Below are 23,490 nucleotides of genomic sequence, written 5' to 3' on the forward strand. Positions count from 1 at the left end.
GTCTCTCCATGGGCCCGAGGGCAGATTATCGCACAAGCGCTGAGCCATTTACGCGTAACCTGCAGCAAACTGTGAGGCCGAGCCCATAGGTCAAAGGAGAGAAACTAAGGCCCACAGAGCAGAAATGGGAGAACGAGGACCCAGGCTGGTGCACCCTCTTTCTAGGGCAGGTGGACGGGCCGGCTCGACCGGCACCCCGGCCCCAGCCACCTCCCTCGTCAGGCTAAGCTTCAGGCTCTCCCGTCGCACCCGCTGGTGTCTCAAACAGGTCAGAGCGAGGCCCAGGGACGCTGGGAGCATACGGGGGCCAAGGCAGCCACGCCGAGCCCTGTGAGTGTTGGGTGCCAGTTCCAATTAATTCTGACTTTCTCATTAAGCCGTTAGGAAAGCCAGGTGGCTGCAGGCAGTAGCCCTCTGCCTGGGCCGCCAGATTAAAGGGATCATGGTTTCTGCCTCAAGACACTATATTATCTGTCACGGGCGATTATAGGAGACCCAGGCGGACAGTGACAAGCTCAGAGAATCCCTGAGTTCCGGAACCTGGGAAGCTCCGAGTCGTGGGACCGCTGAAACTGCGGACTCCCAGAATCTTGGAATGCCTGGCGTTCTAGACCCGCAGAATGCATCCCCCTGAACGTTCCCGAATTGGAGAGCGATGGCCACTGAACCTGGCATCACAGAATTCTGGAATCCCAGATGCTCTTGTGATGCGGAAGAGATTTCTCACCTGGTTTTATCCCCTTGGATCGGGGGTCTGTCACACTGGAAGCCCAGAGGCTGAATCTGGTTGGCGTGTGCGTAATGCTTTTGAAAAAAGATCTGGGGAGTGGGAGTTTCCACGTAAGCAGTCGGAGCTTCATTGGTGTCCCCAGACCAAGTGGCAGCCGTGGGCGCTCTGTGGCTGCGTTCACCGTCCCTACAAGGTCCCGTTCACTCCTTGACCCCTGAAGGGCGCGTTTGCTCTCACTGGACCAGTGATAGTACTCACTTTGGTTCTTCATTTTACGACCGAGAAAGTGAGTTCCAAGGGGCAGCATTTTTGCTAAGGTCCCCCCCCCTGCCCCCCAGGGAAAAAAAATCACGTTCCCAGCGCCACATCAGAAGGCAGGGGCAGAGCCCCTGGAACGTGGCAGGAGTGAGCTAACGAGAGGGCTCAGGCGCCTCTCTAGCTGGGAGGCAAAAGGAGAATGTGGTGTGGGGGTAGAAAGGCTTTGTGAAGGGCATGGGACGGAGTTTGGATTTTCTTCTAAGGGCAGTGGGGAGCCATGGGAGGGTTTGAAGCAAGGGAATGGCATGATCTATTCTATGCATTAGAAAACACCCTGACGGTGCTGGGTCCATCTCAGAAGAGGGATACATCGATCCTTAGCTAGGAAAGGCCTTGCCTCAGGTCAGGGTGCCCTCCATAGCTACCACTTCTTGGACCTCTGGCCCCCTCCAATAAAATTTCATCGCTAGGAGGTCTGGCAAATGAGGGCTCACGACGGTCTCTGCTGGTAAGTTGTGTTATTCTAGTCTATCTCTCTTGTGGCATCCTTCATATATAAAGAGCTGTCGGAAACAAATAAGAATAGAGAGACACATGCAAAGAACATGGATGTTACTTTGGACGCCCAAACGATGTAGGCGGGAAATTATAAACGACAGGCTCACATACAAAAGTGTCTAATCTTCTAGAATTCTCCCACTCTTATATTTGAGAAAGATATCTGATCCCTGATAATATTTGATTTTTCGAGGATGCAAGGCAATGGGTACTTACGTCCATTGCTAGTATAAGTTAGTACCATCTTTCTGGAAGGCAAGATGGCTAAGTGTATTGAAAGCCTTTGATGGATAACAACCAATGGTAATAACTCACTTCTGCTGAGTAACAGATCGACTTCACTTACTGTGTCCCCCCCACTTGAACAGAAGCTCCCCTGGGGCGGGGATTTTTGTGTGTTTTGCTCACTGCTGGGTCCCTAGTACCACTAACAGCACCTGGATCTGATTTATATACCCAGCACGGTCTAGACTACTCATTTTTCTGTGCACTGGAGTTTGAGAACCACTGAGCTAGACTTCACCAAAAAGGAAGTTTTGGTGCGGAGAGATATCTGAGCATCCACTCTATTTAGGTCTTTTAAGACAACCAGTGGGGGCGCCTGGGTGGCTCAGTCGGTTAAACGTCCGACTTCAGGTCGCGATCTCGCGGTTCGTGAGTTCGAGTCCCGCATCGGGCTCTGTGCTGACAGCTCAGAGCCAGGAGCCTGCTTCGGAATCTGTGTCTCCCTGTCTCCCTGCCCCTCCCCTGCTCGTGCTCTGTCTGTCTCTCAAAAGTAATAAATAAACGTTAAAAACAAAATTTTAAAAATAAATAAAAGACAACCAGTGAATCCCTAGGAGTGGCAGGGAGGATTTTCAGGGCCTCCCACTGACCCCGCAGCTTAATGGATGTGCTTGTCATTCTAAGGAATAAGTGGGATGATTTCTGACGCCTACTAGTCCATAGGCTGGGCCAGACTGTGTCCAAAGAGCTTTACAAACACTCAGCTCAGTCGCTTCAGAGCGAAGCTCTACGTTAGGTGCTAATGTTTAGGCCCATTTTACAGATGAGGAAACTGAGCCCCCGGCATGAAAGCAGTGTCCCAGCAAGGGCCTGGCGCAGAGTAAGTGCTTAGGTTTAGCAGAACCGAAATCGTACTCAGTCAGCGTGTGGACACGAGTTCCTAGCTCTCTGGGAGGCGTGTCTTCTAGGGGCCTGTGAGAGACTGCGGTCCCATGGAGCATCTGCAAATGCTCCCTAGGCTCGGGCTCGGATTCCCTGGGTGACTCAAACAGAAGTGGTCGTGGCAGGTTTCCGGTGTCGTGGAGACGTGCTGCATATAGTCACCTCCCCCCCGCCCCCCGCCGCCCCAAGACAAACACAGACACCGCAGCCCCTGGGACACACACACACCTCGAGGCAAAGAGGCCTGCTAGGTACATACCCCAAGACAAATACACGCACGCCCACCCACATGAAAACACACACTTAGACGCACACATACCCGGGACCAATGCAAACACACACCCCAAGACAGACACACGCAAGCCGGGGCCTTGGCCTGACCTGGCCAGGTTAGGGAGGCTCTGGACAGCCTGGACCCCAGCCCTGGCTTCAGCCCCCACCTCTGTGCCTTCACCCTGGGGCCCAGAGCCACCCGCTAAGGCGGGGGCGGACTGGGGTGGGGGTGGGGGACCAGTGCAGGAGCCGCTGGCGGAGAGAAAGGAGCAGGCGGGGCAGGCAGGCCAGCTGAGGGCACAGAGCGCGGCTCTTGGGCGCCACCCGGTGGGCATGGGGGGCAGGGGGCACGGCACCCCTTCAACTCCACAGTTTTGCAGGTCTGTGGGTGTCTCTGGGCCCATGGGGGGGGGCCTTTGTCTCTGAGTCTGTGTCCCTTTCTCTCTGTCTCTCGCTCAGCCTCTGTCTCCCTTCTCTGTAAGTCTCTGTCTTTTGCACCCTCTTCCTCCCCTCCCCCCGTGCCTCCCCCTACCTCTGGAGCCCCAGCCCTCCCCCACAGAGGAGCCTGAGTGCCTCCAACGACCCCTCCCTACCCACCCCTCTTATCAGCAGCATCTCCTGTCCCCGGTCCTCCGATGGCATCTTGGCACTTCCTGCCACCCATGGGCTGCCAGCATGACTCAGTCCAGGTGGGGTGGGGTGACCGACCTCGTCAGCTTTGCCAGCCCGCCGCTCCCACAGCCTCCGTTCTGGTCTCCGGGGAGGGGACCGCATCTGCGCCCTCCGCCAGAGCCTGGTGCAGGAACCCACCTTGGCTCACGCTTTCCCTGGGGCTGGCCGACGCTGGCTGCCCGGAGGCGAGAAGTGCTACTTGTCTGGCGGGGAGGGGCACGGGGACGATGAGGATTTGAACGCCCTAAGCCAGGAAGGGCCTAGAGAGACAGTGATGGTCACCCTTGAACCCTGCGAGGAGGACAGGGGTCTCAACTGCCGAAAACCCACCATGGACCCCCCCCCCCCCGCCTCCATCACCCACGGGCCTACTCCCTGGGCAGCCCAAGCCTCAGAGCCCAGTCTGACCCCAAGGTCCCCAAGCTTTTCACTCTATTCCTTTGAGGTGCCACACCCTTTCCCCCCTGGGGGATTCTGCGCATTCTGTTCCCTCCCCAGATGCCCTTCCGGTCACCTCCTCCAGGAAGCCGGCCTCACCCCACCCGCTGCTTGAAGCCATCTGTTGAACATCAGAAAGCAGGTCTGTCTCAGTCACGGTCATGGCGGTGTCCCTGGCACGGAGCCCGGCTCACAGGAAGGGTCCGGGAAGCGTTTGCTAAACAGAGGAGGGAAGGGTTCAGGGCTGCGCCTTCGAGCCCAGATGTTTCTTCTTGCCTTGCTGGGGAGACCCTGGCCGAGTGGGTTGCTTCCCGCTCTGCGCCCTGTTTCCCCGGGATGGGGAGTGAGGGGACGTTTTCTGGGCCACTGGTGAAATCTACCCTGCTGGGTTTCATTTCAGCCGAGTCGGTAAATATTTGGTCCTCTGCGGCCAGCAGCATCTATGCGGGGGAAGCTTCAGTGCCTTTTACGAGCCTTCCCGCAGGCGCCTAACGCGAGGTTTCCGTGGCGGGGTATGTGGGACGCCCAGGCAGTGTCACAGCTGGCTGCCGTGAGGTGGGTAGGACTGTGGGGCCGCGAGAAGCCACCAGAGGCTTCTGGCACTTAACCCCGCCGTGCACGGCATCGGGAGGCCAGACCCGGGCCTCTCGTTTTACAAATGGCTAATGCCACATCATGAGATGACGGGCGTGGTTGAAGTGGAGACTGAGCAGCATCCCCTCCCAAGTCCGAAGGACATACTGAATCCTTAGGGGGAGGTATTTCCGGCAAGGAGGTGGAAGGCCTTGAGTACGTGTAGCTCTTCTCGAAGAATCAGAGGCCACTCTTGACCATCAAAGGCGAAGCACCTGCTCTGTGCGGAGTACTGAGCAGTTTAAATGCCCCGCCTCCTTGGGTCCTCAGAAATCACGCAGCCCCTTTTACACTGACACAAGTCAGAGGGGATCAAGGTAACTGGCTTGGGGTCACCCAGCTGGCGAGGGGCAGAGCTGTTGAGTCTGACCTTCTGGCCTGGCTTGGTCTCATCACCCAACCCTCCCCGGCAAGGGCCACCGTCTGGATACCCTGGAAACCACGGCGCTTCTCAATGGTCAGGATCCCAGGGGCGACTGGAAGGAAGGCCTGAATCAGACCAGCAGTTCTGAGTTGGGGCCTGGGAACCTGCACGGGAAGCTGGCATCTGCCTCCGCCCCAGGTAACTCTTGCTATAGAGTCCCTTCACAGAAACAGCAGCCTCTTTACTGCATCCGTCCGAACGCGTTTGCAGCGTCCCCTCTGAATCTCGGGGGAGACTGCCACCCGCTGTTTCCTGAGGACACCACTGAGACGTGAGGATTTGAGGGCCCATCAGGCACTAAACGGGGGGAAGTTGCCACCAGCCCTTGAGAGACCCCACAGGCCAAACAAGGGGTCACGCATTTGGAAAACTTGAAAATACAAGATTATTGTGTAGTTTTCTTCCTCCTCTCCGAGACTTGATGAGCATTTAGTGTGTGTCTGCCATGGCCCAGGTGTATTGGCCGTATCTTTGTTTTCTGCTGTTTGATGCTTTGACACTGGGGGCCTTACTCACCCTGGAGGCACAGCCCCTCCCGGGGGCCAGCTAATTCCGAGACAGCAAACGACCCACCGACCCACCCTGGACTGCCTCTCACATGCAAACTAACCGTCACAGAGCCCAAGCCCCAACCCTGTCCTCTGGAGGCTGTCCCACTCGGGGCCAATGTCCCCCTGCCCTATCACCCCAGGGCCCAGGACCACACAACTAGGCCATTCCCTACACCCCAGAGCCCTCTGGCCTTACTCAGACTAGCAGTCCTGGGCCTGCTGACCCGGCTTCACTGTTCCTGCTGGCCGGAACCACGCTAAAGTCCTTGTCCACTCTGTGCCCCCCTGCACCCCACCCCCGCCCCCTCCGCCTGACTGACCCGGGCACTTCCCCGTGTGGCCCTGCATGCCCCCACCCCTGCTCCTGCCGTGGCATCAGTGAGTAACGACCTTTCTATTTATTTATTTATTTATTTATTTATTTATTTATTTATTTAATGTTTATTTTTGAGAGCGAGCGAGTGGGGTAGTGGCAGAGCCGTCCGACGGGGACAGAGGATCCGAGGCAGATTCTGTGCTGACAGCAGAGAGCTCAATGTGAGGCTCGAACCCACGAGCTGTGAGATCATGACCTGAGCTGAAGTCAGGTGCTTAACCGATTGAGCCACCCAGGTGCCCTTATCTATTTATTAAAAAAAAAAAAAAATTATTATTAAAAAAAATTTTTTAATGTTTTTACTTACTTTTGAGACAGAGAGAGACAGAGCACGAGCAGGGGAGGGGTAGAGAGAGAGAGGGGGAGACCCAGAATCCGAAGCAGGCTCCGGGCTCCGAGCTGTCGGCACAGAGCCCGACGCGGGGCTCGAACTCACGACCTGAGCCGGAGTCTGACGCTCAACTGACTGAGCCACCCAGGCGCCTCGACCCCTATTTATTTTTTTAAAGTAATCTCTGCACCCAACGCGGAGGGCTCGATCTCACCACCCCAAGATCATGAGTCGCACACTCTACCACTGAGCACGCCAGCTGCCCCAGACCTTCTTTGCAGCGGCGGTCGCCTGCTGATCTGCTGGCCTCGTCAGCCCTGAAGCCCAATGGAACCTACGTCTGGGAACGCCTGCCGCTGGAGACACAGCTGAGAACGACACAGCGACAGAACGCGATGAGGACAGGCAGGTGTGACAGTGACCAGGTGGGAAGGGAGCCCTCGGGGTGGGTGGAATCTGAGCCCCGACCTTCAAGGTCGGAAGGGGCGGTCGGCGTGGCCAGTGCCACGGCACGGCCCTCACTTCACTGGATCCTGTCCTGAGAGCTTCCCGCGGAGCAGAACGGGGTCCCGTTGGGCCAGGATTTGCTGCCGGAGGCGACACTGGTGGCAACAAGTAACAAGCCAAGAGCCACGGGCCATCCTGCTGCTCCCGGTCACCTGCCTTTCCGGGAGTGATCTGGGGGCCTCGGCACTGCTTTCACCTCCGCGGGGGCCACTTCCAGCCCCGATGGCATCAGGGACACCGGAAGTTACCCTTGAGGTCAACTCTAAAGGTTAGGCGCACACACAGAGTAGCGAGTCACCCTCGAGTCCGGCCTGCAGGGAGGAACTGTCACTTCAGCACCACGTGACCTCAGTACGTGGCCCCCGCATCCCAGGGTGGACCCACGAGCAAGTGTCTGTCGGGCGCTGTCGGGCCGCGAGGGGGTCCTGGATTCCCAGGGGGGTCCAATCTGATCACACAAACCCTTAAACTTGGAGGCTCTTCCCTGCCTGTGGTCGGAGAAGGGACTCCGGCAAGGCCGGGCTCTGCGGATGGGGGAGGGGCGGGGCCAGGGCACGGGAGGGGGACCCGGAAACGCAGGGCACCTGTTCCTGTGCCGCAGCCTCCACAGGGAACCGGCCCTGCCCACCCTGAAGTGTGGGGCTTCTGGCCTCCAAAACCGGGGGATGATGAGTTGGTGCTGTTTCGAGTCACTAAGTTTGTCTTAATTTGTTAGGGCAGCCGCAGGAAAACGCACACACCCAGTTATCCTGCAGGTATTGTGTGAAACGCTCCAATCCCAAAATGAGCACAGCACTCTGGGGACAGGAGGAGATCACTGTTGCTGAGAACCCGGCGCCCCAGCGAGCAAAGGAGGCTGCCAGCACACGGGGTGGGGTGGGCCTGCTGTGGCCATCCGTCAAATCCTGCCCGGCTGAAGGCAGCACACACCCCTTTGAGACACGGGAAAGCAGTGGGCTCCAGAAGGGGTGAGTCACTTTCCCAAGGACACACAGCTCCAGAGGCGGAGCTGAGCTGTGAACCCACCTGACAAGGTGACAGCCCAGATTCAAACCATGACTCACCATCCTGTGACCATATGACTCAAGAGGGGGGGGGGATCTTACCTGGTGGGAGTAAGGGCCGGGGGGGGGGCGGGAGATGGGGGGGCACGCCCCCAGGAATATCGGTGGAGGCCCCACCCCTCATCCCCAGAAAGCCGCTTTATTTTTTGAAATTTTTTTCAATGTTTATTTTTGAGAGAGAAACAGAGCATGAGTGGGTTAGGGGCAGAGAGAGAGGGAGACACAGAATCCCAAGCGGGCTCCAGGCTCCGAGCGGTCCGCACAGAGCCCGACGCGGGGCTCGAACCCACGAACCGTGAGATCATGACCTGAGCCGGAGTCGGACGATTCACCGACTGAGCCCCCCAGGCGCCCCTCCGGCAAATCGCTTTAGAGGCACTACGTCCCCACTAGCTGGCGACTTTTGTGTCCGTATTTTTTTTTTTTTTAAACCCAAAGGGCTTTTTATAACTTTGTGTTTGAGATTTTTTTTGACTAGAAGTAACACACACAATTTAAGACTGGCAATCATCATGCAGGCTTGGGAATTCCTGCAAAGTGAGAAAATTTCACCTAGCAACTGTTTTGAAATGTAATGAAATCTGTATGAGTACAAAATTTAGCAGTTGATGAGGTTGACACATTTTTGTAGACGTGCAGACATTTGATAAGGTATTAATGCTGATTTGGGTTTTATTTGGGGAGCTGATAATTTCTTTCTTCCTTCTCTCCAGGCCTCAAAACTTCTTCCAGGTTCTCTGAACAGCACGAGCAAGCACCACCCCAGGACCTTTTCCTCAAGGGCCTCCCAGTGCCTGTCAACATTAAGCACTTACTGTATGCAGCCACAATTCTGAGTTTTTCACGTATTTGACTGACTTAATCTTCGCAAAGACTCTTTATGGTAAATACTACTATTGTTTTCTTCTTCCAGTTAAGGAGGCCAAAGCAGAGGGACCATGAACTCCCTGCGGGAAGACAAGGCAGATGGGGTGGATCCTGAGCCCGCCCTCCTGGCCTCCACACCTAGTGCTTCCTGATCCGATGGTAACCCACAGAACCCCCATCTTCAAAAATTACTTTTAGTGGCCCTGGGCAGCTCAGTCGGTCAAGTGTCTGACTTCGGCTCAGGTCATGATCTCGCGGTTCGTGGGTTCGAGCCCCGCGTCGGGCTCTGTGCGGACAGCTCGGAGCCTGGAGCCTGCTTCGGATTCTGTGTCTCCTTCTCTCTCTGACCCTCCCCTGCTCGCGCTCGGTGTCTCTCTCTCAACATTTTTTAAATTGTGATAAAATACACATAAAATGTAACCATTTCTAAGTGCACAGGTCAGCAGCACCAAGCACATTCACACTGTCGTGCAGCCACCCCCACCAGCCGTGTCCAGAACTTTCCATCTCCCCAAACTGAGACTGTCCCCATGAAGCACTGACTCCCCGCCCCCCCCCACTCCACCCCTGGCTCCCACCATCTACTCTCTGCCTTTGCGGACGGGACTCCTCTGGGGACCCCCTGTGCGTGGGGTCACGTGGGATGTGTCCTTCTGTGTCTGGCTTCTGTCCCTGTGCACAGTGACCTCCAGGGCCGTCCACGTGGTGGCAGTTCAGTGCGTGGATGGACACAGTTTATCCTTACCACCGCACACGACTGTCATAAACCCCAGAAAACCTGTGTTGGTGACGTGGAAAAGGCGCAACTTTTCCACATCGTGGAGAACAGGTGGTTCCTCCAAAGTTAAACACAGAATTACCATAGGAGCCAGCAATCCCATGCCTAGGCACCTACCCAGAATGGGAAACGTGCGCGAGCAAATACACGTACTCCGGCCTTCACCATAAGCAACGTTCACAGGAGACGAAAATGCAAACAATCCCCGTGCCCGCTAGCAGGCCCCTTCTAGAACACACGCCTGGTTCCACCTCCCTTGTCTCCTGACATAAAAATCAGACCTAATATAACCCAACTACAATTAGAAAAAAATACGATGCATTTCAGACACAAACACAAGAAAGAAGAAGAGACTATCACTGCTCAGGGGCAGGGCCCAGTTACAGGGCGAACGTGACCCGGTGCTCAAGTTGCATGCGCGCGCACAGCTCCGATCCTGGGTGGAGGCGGCTGGGAGGCATTTAGACCCCAGCAGCCCCGGCAGCCCCAGCAGCTCTGATCACAGAAATGGGAAGATCCTGGACTCGAGTGTTGAGCGATGCTCCACTTGCCCAGAAGTCACGTCCCGGAGGGGACGCCTGGGTGGCTCGGTAGGTTTAAGTGCTCGACTCTTGATTTCAGCTCAGGTCACGATCTCAGGGTTCGTGAGATCAAGCCCCAAGTTGGGCTCTGTGTTGCCAGTGCGGAGCCTGCTTGGGATTCTCTCTCTGCCCCTCCCCGGCTTGTGCCCTCTCGAAGCAAATAAACTAAAAAAAAAGGCAGTTGCATCCTGGGAAGATCTGTATGTATGAAAACCGTGAGGAGCACTTACGGGGGGTAAACTCTGCCAACCCCGTTGCTGTGTTGAAACGCTGGCCTCCAGGGCCTCAGAACGCGACTGTATTTGGGGACAAAGCCCTTATGTGAGTGATGGAGTTAAAATGAGGGCATTCGGGTGGGCCCCAACCCACGTGACCAGCGTGCGCACAGCAAGGGGCAATTTGGCCAAGGACACGCGCACAGGGAGGCCGATGGAGGAGGCGGAATTCAGGGTGACGTGTCGACAAAGCCAAGGGACGCCGAAGATGGTCAGCGATCCCCTAAAAGCTGGGCGAGCGTACGGAACGGACTCTCTCACAGTCTGGTAAGGAACCGGCCCAGACGACACGGGGACTTCCGGCCTCCAGAACCGTGAGAGAATAGACTGCTCTCAAAGCACCCCGTCTCCAGTACTGTGTTCCCGCAGGCCTAGCAAACGCTGCATCCACGTCAGCCAGACCCAGGCTGCAGGCTCGGCTGACTAGGAAGGGGCTGTTCTCGCCCCCGCGGCTCTCCGAGGCTCCCCTGGGGCAGCTCAGCAGCGGTGCCCCGCCTGAGGGCCACGGGTCACACCCTCGGTCACCCTTTCCCCCTGAAGGGCGGTCGCTCAACTGCAGCCAGGTGACAAGATCTCAAAACGGGTCTCACCCACACCCCCAGGCTGGGTATGGCTTTGATCACTCAACATGGGAAGCTCAGACCCGTTTCTAGACTCTGACTTGCAGAGAAGAGACGGGGCCCCATGCAGGAGGTGACGCGGAGACAGCATCTTGCCCAACTGTCATTGGAAAACGACTCTGAGGGCCCCCGTGGTGGGGATGGCCACGAGGTATTTACTTGCCGCAATTCAGACAGACGAGCAGGACGCCAAAGGCCAGCGCTGACCCGCCTTTAACGGTCTAGATTCCGCGGCAAGCTGGGCACATTTTCAGATCGCTCTTTTAAAACTAAACACCCCAGCGGGAACGCAGACTACTCCGGGAGAACTGGTGATCGTTCAGTAGCCTGTGGGGTGGCTGTCCTAGTTAGGAAGGGAATCCAGGTTCCCAGCAGGCGGCACTGAGGTTAACTCTCACCACGCCGGATCACGGCCAGGACTTGTGGGAGGCAGGCCCTCCGGCTTACCCCCAGACCCCCTCCCCGCCCCCCGGCACAGGTCCCTTGGATGCCCCAGCGTGCCCGGGGTCACCTATGCTCTCGGCTGGCATGGGCTCAGCCGTTCTCTGGTAGAAACTCTTCCTGTGGAGTCACACAGGAGGGGCCTGGATCAGAGGACTCATGTACGGCACTTATGGCTGGCCAGAGGCCTTGTCTGGCAGGCTTTGATGAAGAAAATTAGAATTGTTTATAGTGACAAATGAGGAAATTACATATTAAATGCAGGGACTGCCCTCAGCCAGACCCCAAGCCTGCACACCATCACTGGACGCCCCCCACCCCAGGCACACCAGCTTGAGGGGTGAAGCGACTGGTCTGTAGGCCCCATGATGCACACCGCCCCCCCCCCCTTGCCATTAAGAAATCCTAATTCTGGGGCACTTGGGTGCCTCAAGTTAAATGTCCAACTTCGGCTCAGGCAGGTCCCGATTGCACGGTGAGTTCGAGTCCCACGTCGGGCTCTGTGCCAACATATCGGAGCCTGCTTCCCATTCTGTGCCTCCCTCTCTCTGCTCCTTCCCCCCACTCGCGCCCGGTCTCCCTCGGTCTCAAAAATAAATGAACATTTACCAAATTAAAAGAAATCCTGGTTCTGATCCCAGCCCTGCCACCTCCTACAAGCTCTAGGACCTTGGGCAGGTGGCCCACACCCGTTTCCTCATCTGTAAGGAGGGGAGATGGACGTCCCACTCCCCGGGGAGGCCAGCAGAACTGGGTACGGGAGCCTCTACACACACATCGGTGCCGCTGAGGTCGGAAGTGTTCTCTGTCCTGCAATCAGTGCGACACACACCAGTGCGAACCATAAACTTTTATTAATGGAAAATGGAATGCCTTATTAACAGAAATCTTGTCTTAAAAATGGCAGAGATCACGTTTATTTAAAAAAAAAAAAAAAGTGAATTCACATTGTATTGAGCTACAACATGGTGGCAGGATTTGCTTTTTGTTTCTTAAAAGATTCCACAAGTTCAAGGTAACTCTGGCTGAGATTCAACAGTGCATCTGCCTACCTGGAAACTCGGAGTGGGGTTTAGTAGCGGCGGGTGAAGTGGGGATACGGGTGGGGGTGGGGGTGGGGGTGCGGAACTCTGCTGCCCCGGTCCTGGCCGGCCAGTCCACCTTCCAGTCCGCCACCGGGCACCATGTGACCCTGGGAATGCCCGCCTTGTGCAAAGCCGCCTCGCCTAGGAACAAAGGCACACGTTTGTCCCCTTGAAGTGCTTGCCGCTCTCACCGTTCTGGGGCGCAGCGAGCGCATGGCTGTGCAGCCTTTACGGCCCGTTGGCTCTTCCAGGTGAGGGAAATCAGAACCACAGACTGAGCTCCGGGCAAGTGTCCGGTGCGACTTGCACAAGCTGCCAAGAGCTGCTTTTCGGGTTTGTTTTCAAAACATTCAACCCGGCAGACCCACCAAACGTGCAAAGAAGGGAGAGGAAATGAGGAGTGGGAACAAATCAATTTTATCTGAGCGCAAAACTTCTTACCCCGACATCCCGCCCCGATTTGCCATGTGTCCTGGCCCCGAGGGCCCAGAGAGGCCCCTCTCACCACCTGGAAGAAAAGAAAGACTTTGCACACACTCCCTTCTTGGAAGTGCCTGGAAGCCTCTGCAACCGCTGGAGGGACCAGTCCCCAGGGAGCGTCCTGGGAACCCTCCTTCTACTCCTGGGCACAGGTCAGCCTGTACCTTGCCACCGCGCGTGCTCCCGGCCCGCCGTGCCTGCGTCCACCGAACCCGGCCACACGCGCTCCTGATGCTCCGCCCAGTCACGTCCAGCCCTGGGTCAAAACAAAAAGCCGACCGGAGAGTGTGCCACGTGCCTGCAAGGGGAGGCCGTAGCACGGCCGATCCCGCCCGATGTCACGCGTTTCTGAGGGACAACGGCGAAGCGTGAGGACGGACACGCCCCCGCGGAGACCCACGTGGCCAGTAAACACCCGGAGCAGCTCGGCGCAGCCACGTGCATGGGACGGGAGACCTCCACGCGACCCGCTGGGTTGGCCGGTGGCAAAGGGACAGACGCTGGGCGCTTCGGAGGACGCGGAGACAGCGATCCTCACACGTGGCTGGTGAGAACGGACAACAGTGCGGCAGGCTGACCCCGGGACCCAGCGAGTCCACCCCTGGTCATCTACCCCAGGGGAACGGGAAACACATTCACGGGAAGACCCGCGCACGAATACGCTTAGCAGCAGGATCCTCTGACAGCCCCAAGGTGAAACCACCCCAATGGCCAGCAGCTCACGAGTGGGAGACGCAAAACGTGCTCTCCCCACATGTGGCCTGTTACTGAACCCCAAGAGGGAATACGACTCTGACCCAGGTGACCGTGTGACCGGACCTTGAAAACACTATGCTGAAAGAAGCAGGACACAAAAGGCCGTGACACGTGACTTCACTTGTGTGAAACGCCCACAACAGGCCAACCCAGAGACAGATGGTGGATCAGGGGTGCAGGGGCTGCGGGGTGGGGAGGGACCGGGAGTGACTGCTAATGGAGCTTCCCTTGGGGGTGGACTGTGGTGATGAGCGTACAACTCTTGAATACATTAAAAAACATCAAATCGCACACTTCAGATGGATGAACTATATATGGCACGTGAATAAAGCTCAAAAGAGCTGTTTAAAAAAAAAAAAAAAAGTTTCAGACAGAAAGTCCAGGTGATTCAAACCAAAACACAAGTCCAATGTGCGGCCACCAGCAGCCACCAGGCGTGTCCAGGAAAGCTTCCCAGACTCAGGCTGAGTCTGGAATGGTCAGAGTACCAGCTGCCAGGCCGGCCAGTGCGCAGAGCCGCGGGCGAGAAGCCCATCAGAGCCCCCAACATCTGTCCTCGAGGGTGAAGGCGAGACTGCCCCGCATGGGGTGACAGCCACCCAGCCCTACAGTGACAGTGCTCAGTGTCCCCTCTTGTCTGCAGAGGAGCTCCCCGGTTACATTTCCCACGGATATTTAAGGCAAAACGGACAAAATGGCATTCAAGGACCGAGAGCTCAACGGGTCACCTGGGGAAGAAGACTTTTCATCGCTCCTCTACCGGAGTGGTGCACCCTTCGCTCAACCCCTGAAAACCCACCTCGAGATGAGGCAGAACCTTCTGACATGCAAAGACCTGCCTTAAAAACACCTACAGGCCCCTGGGGGACAGCGGCGGGGATGTCCTGGGGCAAGTCTACGAAAGGATCCAGGGCGGTGTCCCTCAGCAGACAGGGACCCCCAGAGCTGCCCGCTGCTTACCTGGGTGGGGGTGGCGGCCCCCGGCCCTCACTCATCCTCTTGTCGGAGCCGTAGCCCCCCCAGCCGTCTCGGGAGTCTCGGCTATGGCGCTCTGGTGGTCCTCCGTGGCTGTGGCGTTCATCTGAGTAGTGCTGGAAGGCACAAGAGGGACAGGGCACCCTAACCATGCCGTTCTTGGACGGGCCTGTGAACCTGCAGATCCCGCTGCAGCCGGCCGGGGTGTGGCCCCAAGGGGACCTGTCCAGGCCCCTTCCAAACCGCACACCTCACCGGATGCTCTGCTCCCAACCCTGACGAGGCCACAGAAGCTCCTGGTGGGCCCTCTGCTTCCTGATCTCCTCCTTGCTCGAGAACTCTTGGGCACCCCTAGAGCTCCATCTCTGGCACCACATAAAGTGCCAGCAGAGGCCTCTCTGGCCCTGTGAGCTCGGAGAGCCCTGCACTTGATGGCACTTGATGGCTCTGCTGAAGGGTCCTCTGAGAGGGTCACTTAGTCCTCCCCAGAAGAATCAGGGCACTTCCTTCTTGCTGATGCCAGGAGGGCCCCTCCCGCACCCCGGGACAGGCAGTGCCCTCAGACCCCTGTGGGCACCATTCTATGGAGGCAGCAGAGGCCTGTCTATGTGACACTGGAGGCAGGTGCTGAGGAGGGGAGCCACTCCGTGCCCCTGGCCAACCGCCAACCAATCCTGTGCTCAAAAACCCAGCACGTCTTTGTAGCGAGACATAATCGCATGATGTTCCCTCAAAAAACACCCCGGTATTTTAAACAGGCATGATTCTGATGCCCATCCCCTACCTCTCTCTTGGAGAGCTCCCCTTTTCTCTGAGCATCCCTCACAGGGCACCTGCAGATTGCTAGAGACACAGGAACCCTCCCCCGCCCCAACACAGGCAAAACGCCTCCCCCATTTGGGATATCGTGGGGCAGCTCACAATACCGAGACTCGAAGGCACTCTAAGCAAGTGGACAACCCAGAGATGCTTGCAATCTACTAGACCCAACTGAACAAAAACAAACCCTATGTATTGGAAACACACGTACAACTCCGTAATCAGAAAACAATTATGCGCACTTCACTCACCCTCGCCCACCCCAACACAGAAGCAGGGTGCCCCCAGGCTTGGGGTCGGGTTTTACTTACTTGCCCATCTCGCTCTCCCATCACCGACCTTGAACCTTCCCTCCTGCAAAAGGGAAACATCTCATTCCAACAGCTGCTGATGGCACTAGACAACATTTCGGCAGGCCACACACGAGAGTTTTCCACAATTGGGGTACTTATTCTATTTCACCAAGTAAGAACTGTAATATGCTGGCCTGTGAAAAAAAGCTGGCTTACATCTAAAGCCTTCTTCCAGGGAGTAGGAGTGAAGCTGGATCCTAAGAAGGTGGGAATAAAAATTTTACTGAACTAAAGTCCCTTGGAGGGATCTCAGAAACAGAGGCCCACCACGAAGCCAAAGACTAATATATCTGGACTGGTGACAAAATCTAGGGTCTAACAAGAAGCCTTTAGAGGATCCCTAACCTCTGGTTTGACCCAGTCAGTACACGATTCACAGGATTCTCAAACCAACTCCAGGCATGATTCATTAAATGAGTGGCTTCTCAGCCCATCTCCCCGCTGCTCTCCCTTCCCTTACAGAAGAGCTAACGAACGGAGAATTGGTTCAGGGATATGCGGCCCAGGGGACCATGATGAGAACCCCAGAGAGAGAATTCTTGAACTAGAAAATCGAGGGCTGCCTTTCTAATAAACTATATATATATATATATTTCTCATTTAAGAAGACACTGACAAAGGAACCAGCTTAAAAAAAAAAAAAAAAAAAAAATCTTCTCAGACACAGCCAGCCTAGTAAAAACTCTCCCACGTTGTCCGGTCAGTTCTTACACAGTATGCCAACGCAGGAGCCCGTGTCAGTCAGGGAACCCCATGGATGTGGACGCCAGCCTGCCCTGCCTGCACAGACTCAGGTGCCTTTCTGAAAACTTCTGTAAACAGCATCCTCACCATAAAAACAAGGAGGGACAAGGCGGAGGAGCAGAGGCTGGGCGAGAGCCCCGGGGAGCCGAGACATAGGAATCGCCCCAAACCCCCGATCCGTGAAGGGGACAACGAGTGAAAGGAGTGGAGGGCCTTCCCGCCATACAAGCTGAGGACACCCTAAGTGAGCCCCGAGTCCAACATCCTGCTCAAGGCCTGTGCTTCTAAATCCCACGCGCAGCCGGTCGGTCAGCCAGCCAGCAGGAGCCTCACAAGTAAATGAGACATCAGAGAATGAACAGAGACCTATCCCTGCACTGGGCTCAGTTGGCTGTGTCCGTGGCTTTGGGAGACGGTGGGTGCTGACCTGTCAGCCACGTGGTCCTGGTACTGGGCCCGGTCTCGATGGTCAAAGTCGTGGAAGCGGTGATCGGGCCGAGGGAAGTCTGGGCGGTACCTGTCCTCCATGGCCACACGCTTTCCTTCCGGCCAATAAGCATCATCTCGCCTGTTTTTTGTTTTTAAAAGGATATGAATTGCATTTATGAGCGAGAACGAGGGAAATAGGGAAGGGGGTGGAGGTGGGGAGAGGAGCTCTCTCCAGACCCGGTATCATTTAAAATGTCCTGCAGGGCTAATCTCTAAACATTCAATCATTATCGCTTTGATTTGATAAATTAAAATCCCCCAAACTGCCAAGAGGCATGCCGGCATTCTCATCTGACAGTCCTGAAAGGAGGGCTGCTGGGAGCTAATTGTATCACAAGGCTGTTAATACCTTGATCCCCGCATGAGCTCAGATGCAAGTGAAATGAAATATTTGATTCTTCTGGAATGGCATTCTGAGTTGCCACATTTTCACCTTCCTGTCTTCTATGATAACCTGAACCTCCCTCTGAGTTTTTTTTTGCAAAAGCAAAGGGAATTAGATCGGGTGATAGTGAACTGCATACGGCTCAGGATGGCATCCAATTATCTTCCTCCTGATTTTTTATCGGAAAACTAGGCTCATGGGTGGTGGGGTGATGGGTGACCGTCAATTACGAAGCTCAGAGGAGCTGGAGACCAATAAACCTACTTTGTGAACGGGAAGGCAACTTCTTCTTCCGAGTGCAGCCTGGTGCCTCTCCCCATCCCTGGCCGACCGGCGGCCGCGGCGAGCGCGGGCCTAGCCACCGCCCCACCGGGAACCACAGCATGGATGCGACGGGAGGCCTTGCTAAGCCACAGCACGGCGACCCCTTCAGCAAGTGGCCACCGCCAAGACTTGGCGAGTAACTCAGGCAAACACCGCAGAGCCCTGCGACGGCGTCCGGAGGCACCGGGGCCCCGACTTTCCAGGGCAGGGGGGCAGCCGAGGCCGGGTCCTCACCGGCCGTCGTCGTAGGGCCTCCGCAGCACCGGCCGCCGCTCCTGCTCGTAGCGCAGCTGCTCCTGTTGGCGCCGCAGCTCCTCGCGCTCCCGGTGGATGCGCTCCTGCTCCTTGCGGCGCTCGCGCTCCACGCGCATGCGCTCGCGCTCCAGCCGCTCCCGCTCCATGCGCTCGCGCTCCAGGCGCTGCCGCTGGCACTCGAGCTGCAGGCGCTCCCGCTGCAGGCGCGCCTTCTCCTTCCGCTCGTGGAAGGCCTCCAGGCGCTGCTCCCGCTCACGCTGCTCCCGCTCGCTGCGGGGACACACACGCAAGGCCGCCCTGACGTCCCCGCGCGCGCCCCCGTGACCGCGCGCCGGGCCGGGCCGCGAACCCCAACCTCCGGACTCTCCCTTCTCACAAAAGCAAAGCCAAGGGTGCGCGGGCAGGGAGGGGGCGAAGAGACCCAGCCTGGCGTCCAGGCCAGGAGGACTAAGCCACACATTAAAGGGAGGAGAGTGGGGCGCCTGGGTGGCTCGGTGGGTTAAGTGTCCGACTTCGGCTCAGGTCATGATCTCACGGTCCGTGAGTTCGAGCCCCGCGTCGGGCTCTGTGCTGACAGCTCAGAGCCTGGAGCCTGGAGCCTGTTTCAGATTCTGTGTCTCCCTCTTCCTCTGACCCTCCCCCACTCATGCTCTGTCTCCGTCTCAAAAATAAACAAACATTAAAAAAAAATTTTTTTTTTAAATAAAGGGAGAAGAGTAAGAAAAGGGGAGGAGAACTGCTACTATGAAAGCCGCCGTGCACACAGAAAACCCTGGAGGAACAAGTAACTGAGCGATGCCCCGAAACAGCCGTCCTCCCTCACCCTCTCCCTCCAAGGCGGCTGCGTGTGCTAATGACAGCGTCTGAGCAGACCTGGGGGACTGTGGGGCCAGAGGAAGGCTAGGCATGAGCAAAGGGGGCCGATGCTATGCGGCCCGGCACCAGGTCTCCTGTCACCGGCCCCTGCATCCTGGAAGCTGGGGGGGGGGGGGGGGTGGTGGTGGTGGCAGGAACAGGGGGAGACAGGGACAGGGTACACCCCCTCTGCATCCCAGAAAGGAGTCGCTGTCACTCCTCGTGCCCGCCCTCAGCGACTGGAAAGGCTCCAAAGCCGTTGGGAGCCAGTCGGAAACAAAAGACATCTGAATGGTGCTTCTACTTTCTAAAGCTACATACGCAGAGAGACCAGAACCACACCACTCGGGAAAGCAAATATAGCACAACCAGAGCAGTTTCTCCACGACCCGCTTTCACTCAGACAAGTTCTCCTAATGCCATGCTGTGAGGCGTGAGGCTATCGTTCTGCCGAGCAGCACGTGAAGCAAAATGACAAGGGAGCTACGGACGGAAAACGGCAGAAGGCGAAACTGGGAACGGCAGGCCTACTTCCATAAACTGTCTCAACAAAAAAAGGTGTGCGTGGCAAAGAACGTCTCGTGGGACCGAGGCCGCCTGAGAACGCTACTCCTCTGAGTAACACCTCTAGCAAAAGCACCACATCCCTTGGCTGCACTTGCGATCTTATCTACGTGCGGTTCGGCAGCGAAGACTGAGACCTCAACACTGGAGACCCTCCCACCAAAGCCACGCGTGGATGAGCTCACTCCACGTGCCGGGGCCCACCAGGGGCCAGGAGAGGTGCCGCTAGACAGACTCCAGCTCTGACGATCACCGTGCCGAGGCTGACCGCCGGCCCTCGCCACCCTGGCCCTTCTGTCTCCGGGGACACACGAGGCAGTCATCGAGCCTGGGCGGGCAGGAGACTCGCTCAGGGAGAAAGGCCGAGCACCCCCAGGGGAGCCCACCAACCGGCCAGCCTGCCAGGACCCACTCACCGCCGCCTCTCCGTCTCTCGGATCTCCCGTTCCCGCTGCCTCTGGCGTTCACGCTCCCTTTGCTCTTTGATTTTATCAAATGACAAGATGTCTCTCTTCTCCTTGCTTTCCGATTTGCGATCCTGACTCTTGGAGCTCTGTTTACCAAAATTGGCCGGTTAACATCAGAAAAATGCCAACAGACGCACGGTGAAAGTTACATTTGCATATCTAGGGTAGACAAAAATTCTTCTGTCCCACGTGGTTTCCGGGAAGGCCTGCCAACAAAGGGCGTCATGGAAGGGGAAGGGGGGATGACACCCCACAAAACCTACAGGCAGGTTTCTTTAGTGCGGCAGAGCCCAGGACTGTGTGTAGTCTAGAACAAGGCCTCACAGAGCCACGGGGCACGTGCATGCTGGATGCACGGCTGCACGACGGACCACACTTCTCAGCCGCTGACTCGGGCCTCAGGCAGGCAGCCTTCGAACAGAACAGGTCGAAGATGCTTAACGTAAAAGAGCGCTCCTCATCAGCTCCAGAGCATTAACGGGCAACTTCCGTGCCACTCTCATTTCCAGGACAGGGCACGAAACCTTAAATACTGACTCCTATTCCTGCCTGAGGCCTTCAGGGGCCACAACACCCAAGCTGCCCACGATCACTCTCCCAGGAAGCTTTTATAGCTCAGAACGCAGGGCTATCTGCTGACCCACAGCCTCAGAGTCTCTAGAGAATGGGCCTGGGAGACATTTAAAAAAAATTTCCTTAGCTTACTTTCTTAATTGCCTCGCGGGTGGTGGGAGAAAAACAGGCAGAAGTTTTGAACAGAAATTTTACCAAAAAAACAAACAAAAAAAAGAGAAGACCATCTCATCACAGAAAGATCCATAACCCAAAATACCACGATGACCCCCCTTTGTCGAGGAGACGGGCAAAATGACTGGAGTCTGATCACACACACTGTAGGTAGAAGGCAGGGGGACAGACACCCTAAGTGTCCAGGTGAGGGTGCAACCTCGTGCCGAGGCCAGCGCAGCACCGGGGTCTCGGGGTCAGAGCCCTGGGCTCACCACCTCCCACTTACTAGCGGCCAGGGCACCGGACGCAGCCACGGACTGTAGTATCCTGCTGCCTTCCGGAAGGGCACTCTGCTAACACCCATCCCAAAGAATGACATCCGTGTCCCTCTGCACCTAGAAACCCACAGTATGCCAAGGGGTGTGCACACAAACGTCCCGCCACAGCAGTTCTCAGCAGGGGACGAGAGACAACCAAGCGTCCGTAACCAAGAGCCTGGTTAAAACGATCACGGCTTCCTAAAGAGAAAGGACAACACCTGTGCACCCCGGATGGCTCTCAAGGGCACCATGCTGTGGTCACATGCTGCACGACTCCATGTTCTCAGAACAACAACATTCCAGAGATGGGAAACAAGACAACCGGTGTTCCCAGGGCTGGAGATGGGCTGGTGGCGTGGGTGTGACAGGCAGGGGATCTCTGTGGTGACGGGCTAGTCCTGTATCCTGATGGCGGTGCTCACAGCGGTCCACACCAGTAACAGAAAAGTCCCAGCACTACGTAGGCACATACACGCCGGATACCAATGTCACCATCCTGGCTTCGCTACTGTGCTACAGTGACACAAAAGAAGTCACTGGGGAAAGCTGGGGGAAGGGCACACAGGACCTCTGTACTATTTCTGCAACTTCCTGTGAAACTACCATTATTTCGAAATCCAGTGTACAGGCTTGGTGCTCAGCTGGGTGAGCCTCCGACTCTTCATTTTGCCTCGGGTTATGAGATTGAGCCCCCAATCGGGCTCTGTGCCGAGCGTGGAGCCTGCCTGCGATTCTCTCTCTGCCCCTTCCCCACTCGCACTCTCTCTCTCAAAGAGAAAAGAAAGGAAGTGCGAGGAGTCCACGTGAAAGCGAAGAGGCTTCTGTCCTACTTCTGTTGTCATCCTCCTATACGATCTGAAGATCTGAATGTTCTCATCGTGTGCGTGTTACTATTTATTTTTTTAACGTCAGAGTTACTTAGGTGGTGAGATTATGGTTTATCTAGGCTTCCTTGAGAGATTTTTCTATCTTAGTGTCTTTATGGTTTTCACGTACCCCAAAAGGAAAATGACGTCAAGAAGGGATGCATTAGAAACCAAACGTTCATTTCAAAAATAAATCTCAGCACCACAAAGGGTTCTTGGTTGAATACTGCTAGCTCGGCATTCACTGGAAGGGGCCGGCTCTCATGAATGGTTGAGCTAGAACCTTCAGGTGGTGAGCAGAGGGGTTTGTTTTTCGGAGTGGAAAAAACAAAACGAGGAACCACTAGCTGGTCCAGCTACGTGCACCACTTAAGAAATGGAGGTCCGCTCTCTGACAACGTGAGTCGATTTTCCAGCGGACTCCATTTTTCTTTCTTGTTAACATCACAGAAGATGAAGCATCGCCCGAAGCGATGAATCAGCTACCACTAGGTTAACCAAAGAGCAGAACCTGCCTTCTGACTTGAACAGCCTGGGTCCTGCCCATTCTACCCAATGGTCAGCTTTCTGCGAATCAATTCTTCCAGAAGATGGCGTAACCTGACAGAGAATCGGGGTCAACACATCGTGTGAAGTGAAAACATTCGGTGCTGTTTTGAAATAAGTTGTAGAATCTTTGTGTCTGTACGTACCATCCAACGGCTAATAACATGCCTTCTGAACACATCAAAGAACTCTGAAAATTTTAAAGGCGAAACAAAGCTGTTTTCGTAGTGCAGATCACAGTGGTCGTTAAACCACCCTCAGATCAGTTGGACCTGAGACGGCAGAAGCAATACTTACTCTCTCTTTTGACCTGCTTGTGGTTTTCACGCTAATGACAGGCTCTCCTTTCGATTTATCCATCACGACTGTCCGTTCCATTCCTCTGCTTCCTTCAGGGAAAAAAACAAAAAACCAGGCATCTATGAAAACCTGCCGAGGCCCCCACTTCCAAAGAGCAGGCAGCACACGGGCTGACCGGGGGCCCACCAGGCTCCCTCGAGTGACTAACGCTAACGTCTGGAGCCTCCGTGTCTCCTCCTCCTTCCCGCTCTGACACGAAGCACCCACTACCGACACGAGGCCCTCCAGGTCTCTGCTCACCTGGAATGAAGCGGCTGGGATTTCCTCACATCTTGCAACGTAAATCTAAGCCAAGGTGCCTTCTGCAACGCACACACATCCAACCCACAAGCTTCCTTTACCCTCGTGCTAAATCCTAGCAGCTCCAGGAGAACCAATTTTGATTTTTTTTCTCCTCCACATCCTGGAACGCTCTGCAGGATTCAGGCCCTCGTCGCAATCGGACGGTTGGGCTTCCCTTCGTTCATCCACAGCAATAAAGGCCTCCAAATAGAATCTTCCCCTCGATGACACAATAACCAGACTCTAACCACCAGGACTATTCCTGATTTGGGGAGATCTGCCATACTCGAGG

General features: G+C 56.0%; 1 protein-coding gene across 2 annotated transcripts in view; it reads right to left on the reverse strand.

Moving 5' to 3' along the window:
* Positions 1–12,379: 12,379 nt before the first annotated feature.
* Positions 12,380–23,490, reverse strand: part of SAFB2 (scaffold attachment factor B2) — a 33,250-nt gene continuing 22,139 nt past the window's right edge. For both annotated transcript variants that reach the window (XM_042977890.1, XM_042977892.1), the window contains 9 exons: positions 22,854–22,945; positions 20,045–20,181; positions 18,189–18,479; positions 17,184–17,324; positions 15,971–16,013; positions 14,826–14,956; positions 13,274–13,365; positions 13,071–13,137; positions 12,380–12,770 (listed from right to left, as the gene is read on the reverse strand). In XM_042977890.1, coding sequence (XP_042833824.1) covers positions 12,617–12,770; positions 13,071–13,137; positions 13,274–13,365; positions 14,826–14,956; positions 15,971–16,013; positions 17,184–17,324; positions 18,189–18,479; positions 20,045–20,181; positions 22,854–22,945 — 1,148 coding nt within the window. In that variant the 3' untranslated portion in view covers positions 12,380–12,616. The remainder of the gene's footprint in view (positions 12,771–13,070; positions 13,138–13,273; positions 13,366–14,825; positions 14,957–15,970; positions 16,014–17,183; positions 17,325–18,188; positions 18,480–20,044; positions 20,182–22,853; positions 22,946–23,490) is intronic.

This window comes from Panthera tigris, chromosome A2, assembly GCF_018350195.1.
Source record: "Panthera tigris isolate Pti1 chromosome A2, P.tigris_Pti1_mat1.1, whole genome shotgun sequence".
Lineage (NCBI taxonomy): Eukaryota > Metazoa > Chordata > Mammalia > Carnivora > Felidae > Panthera > Panthera tigris.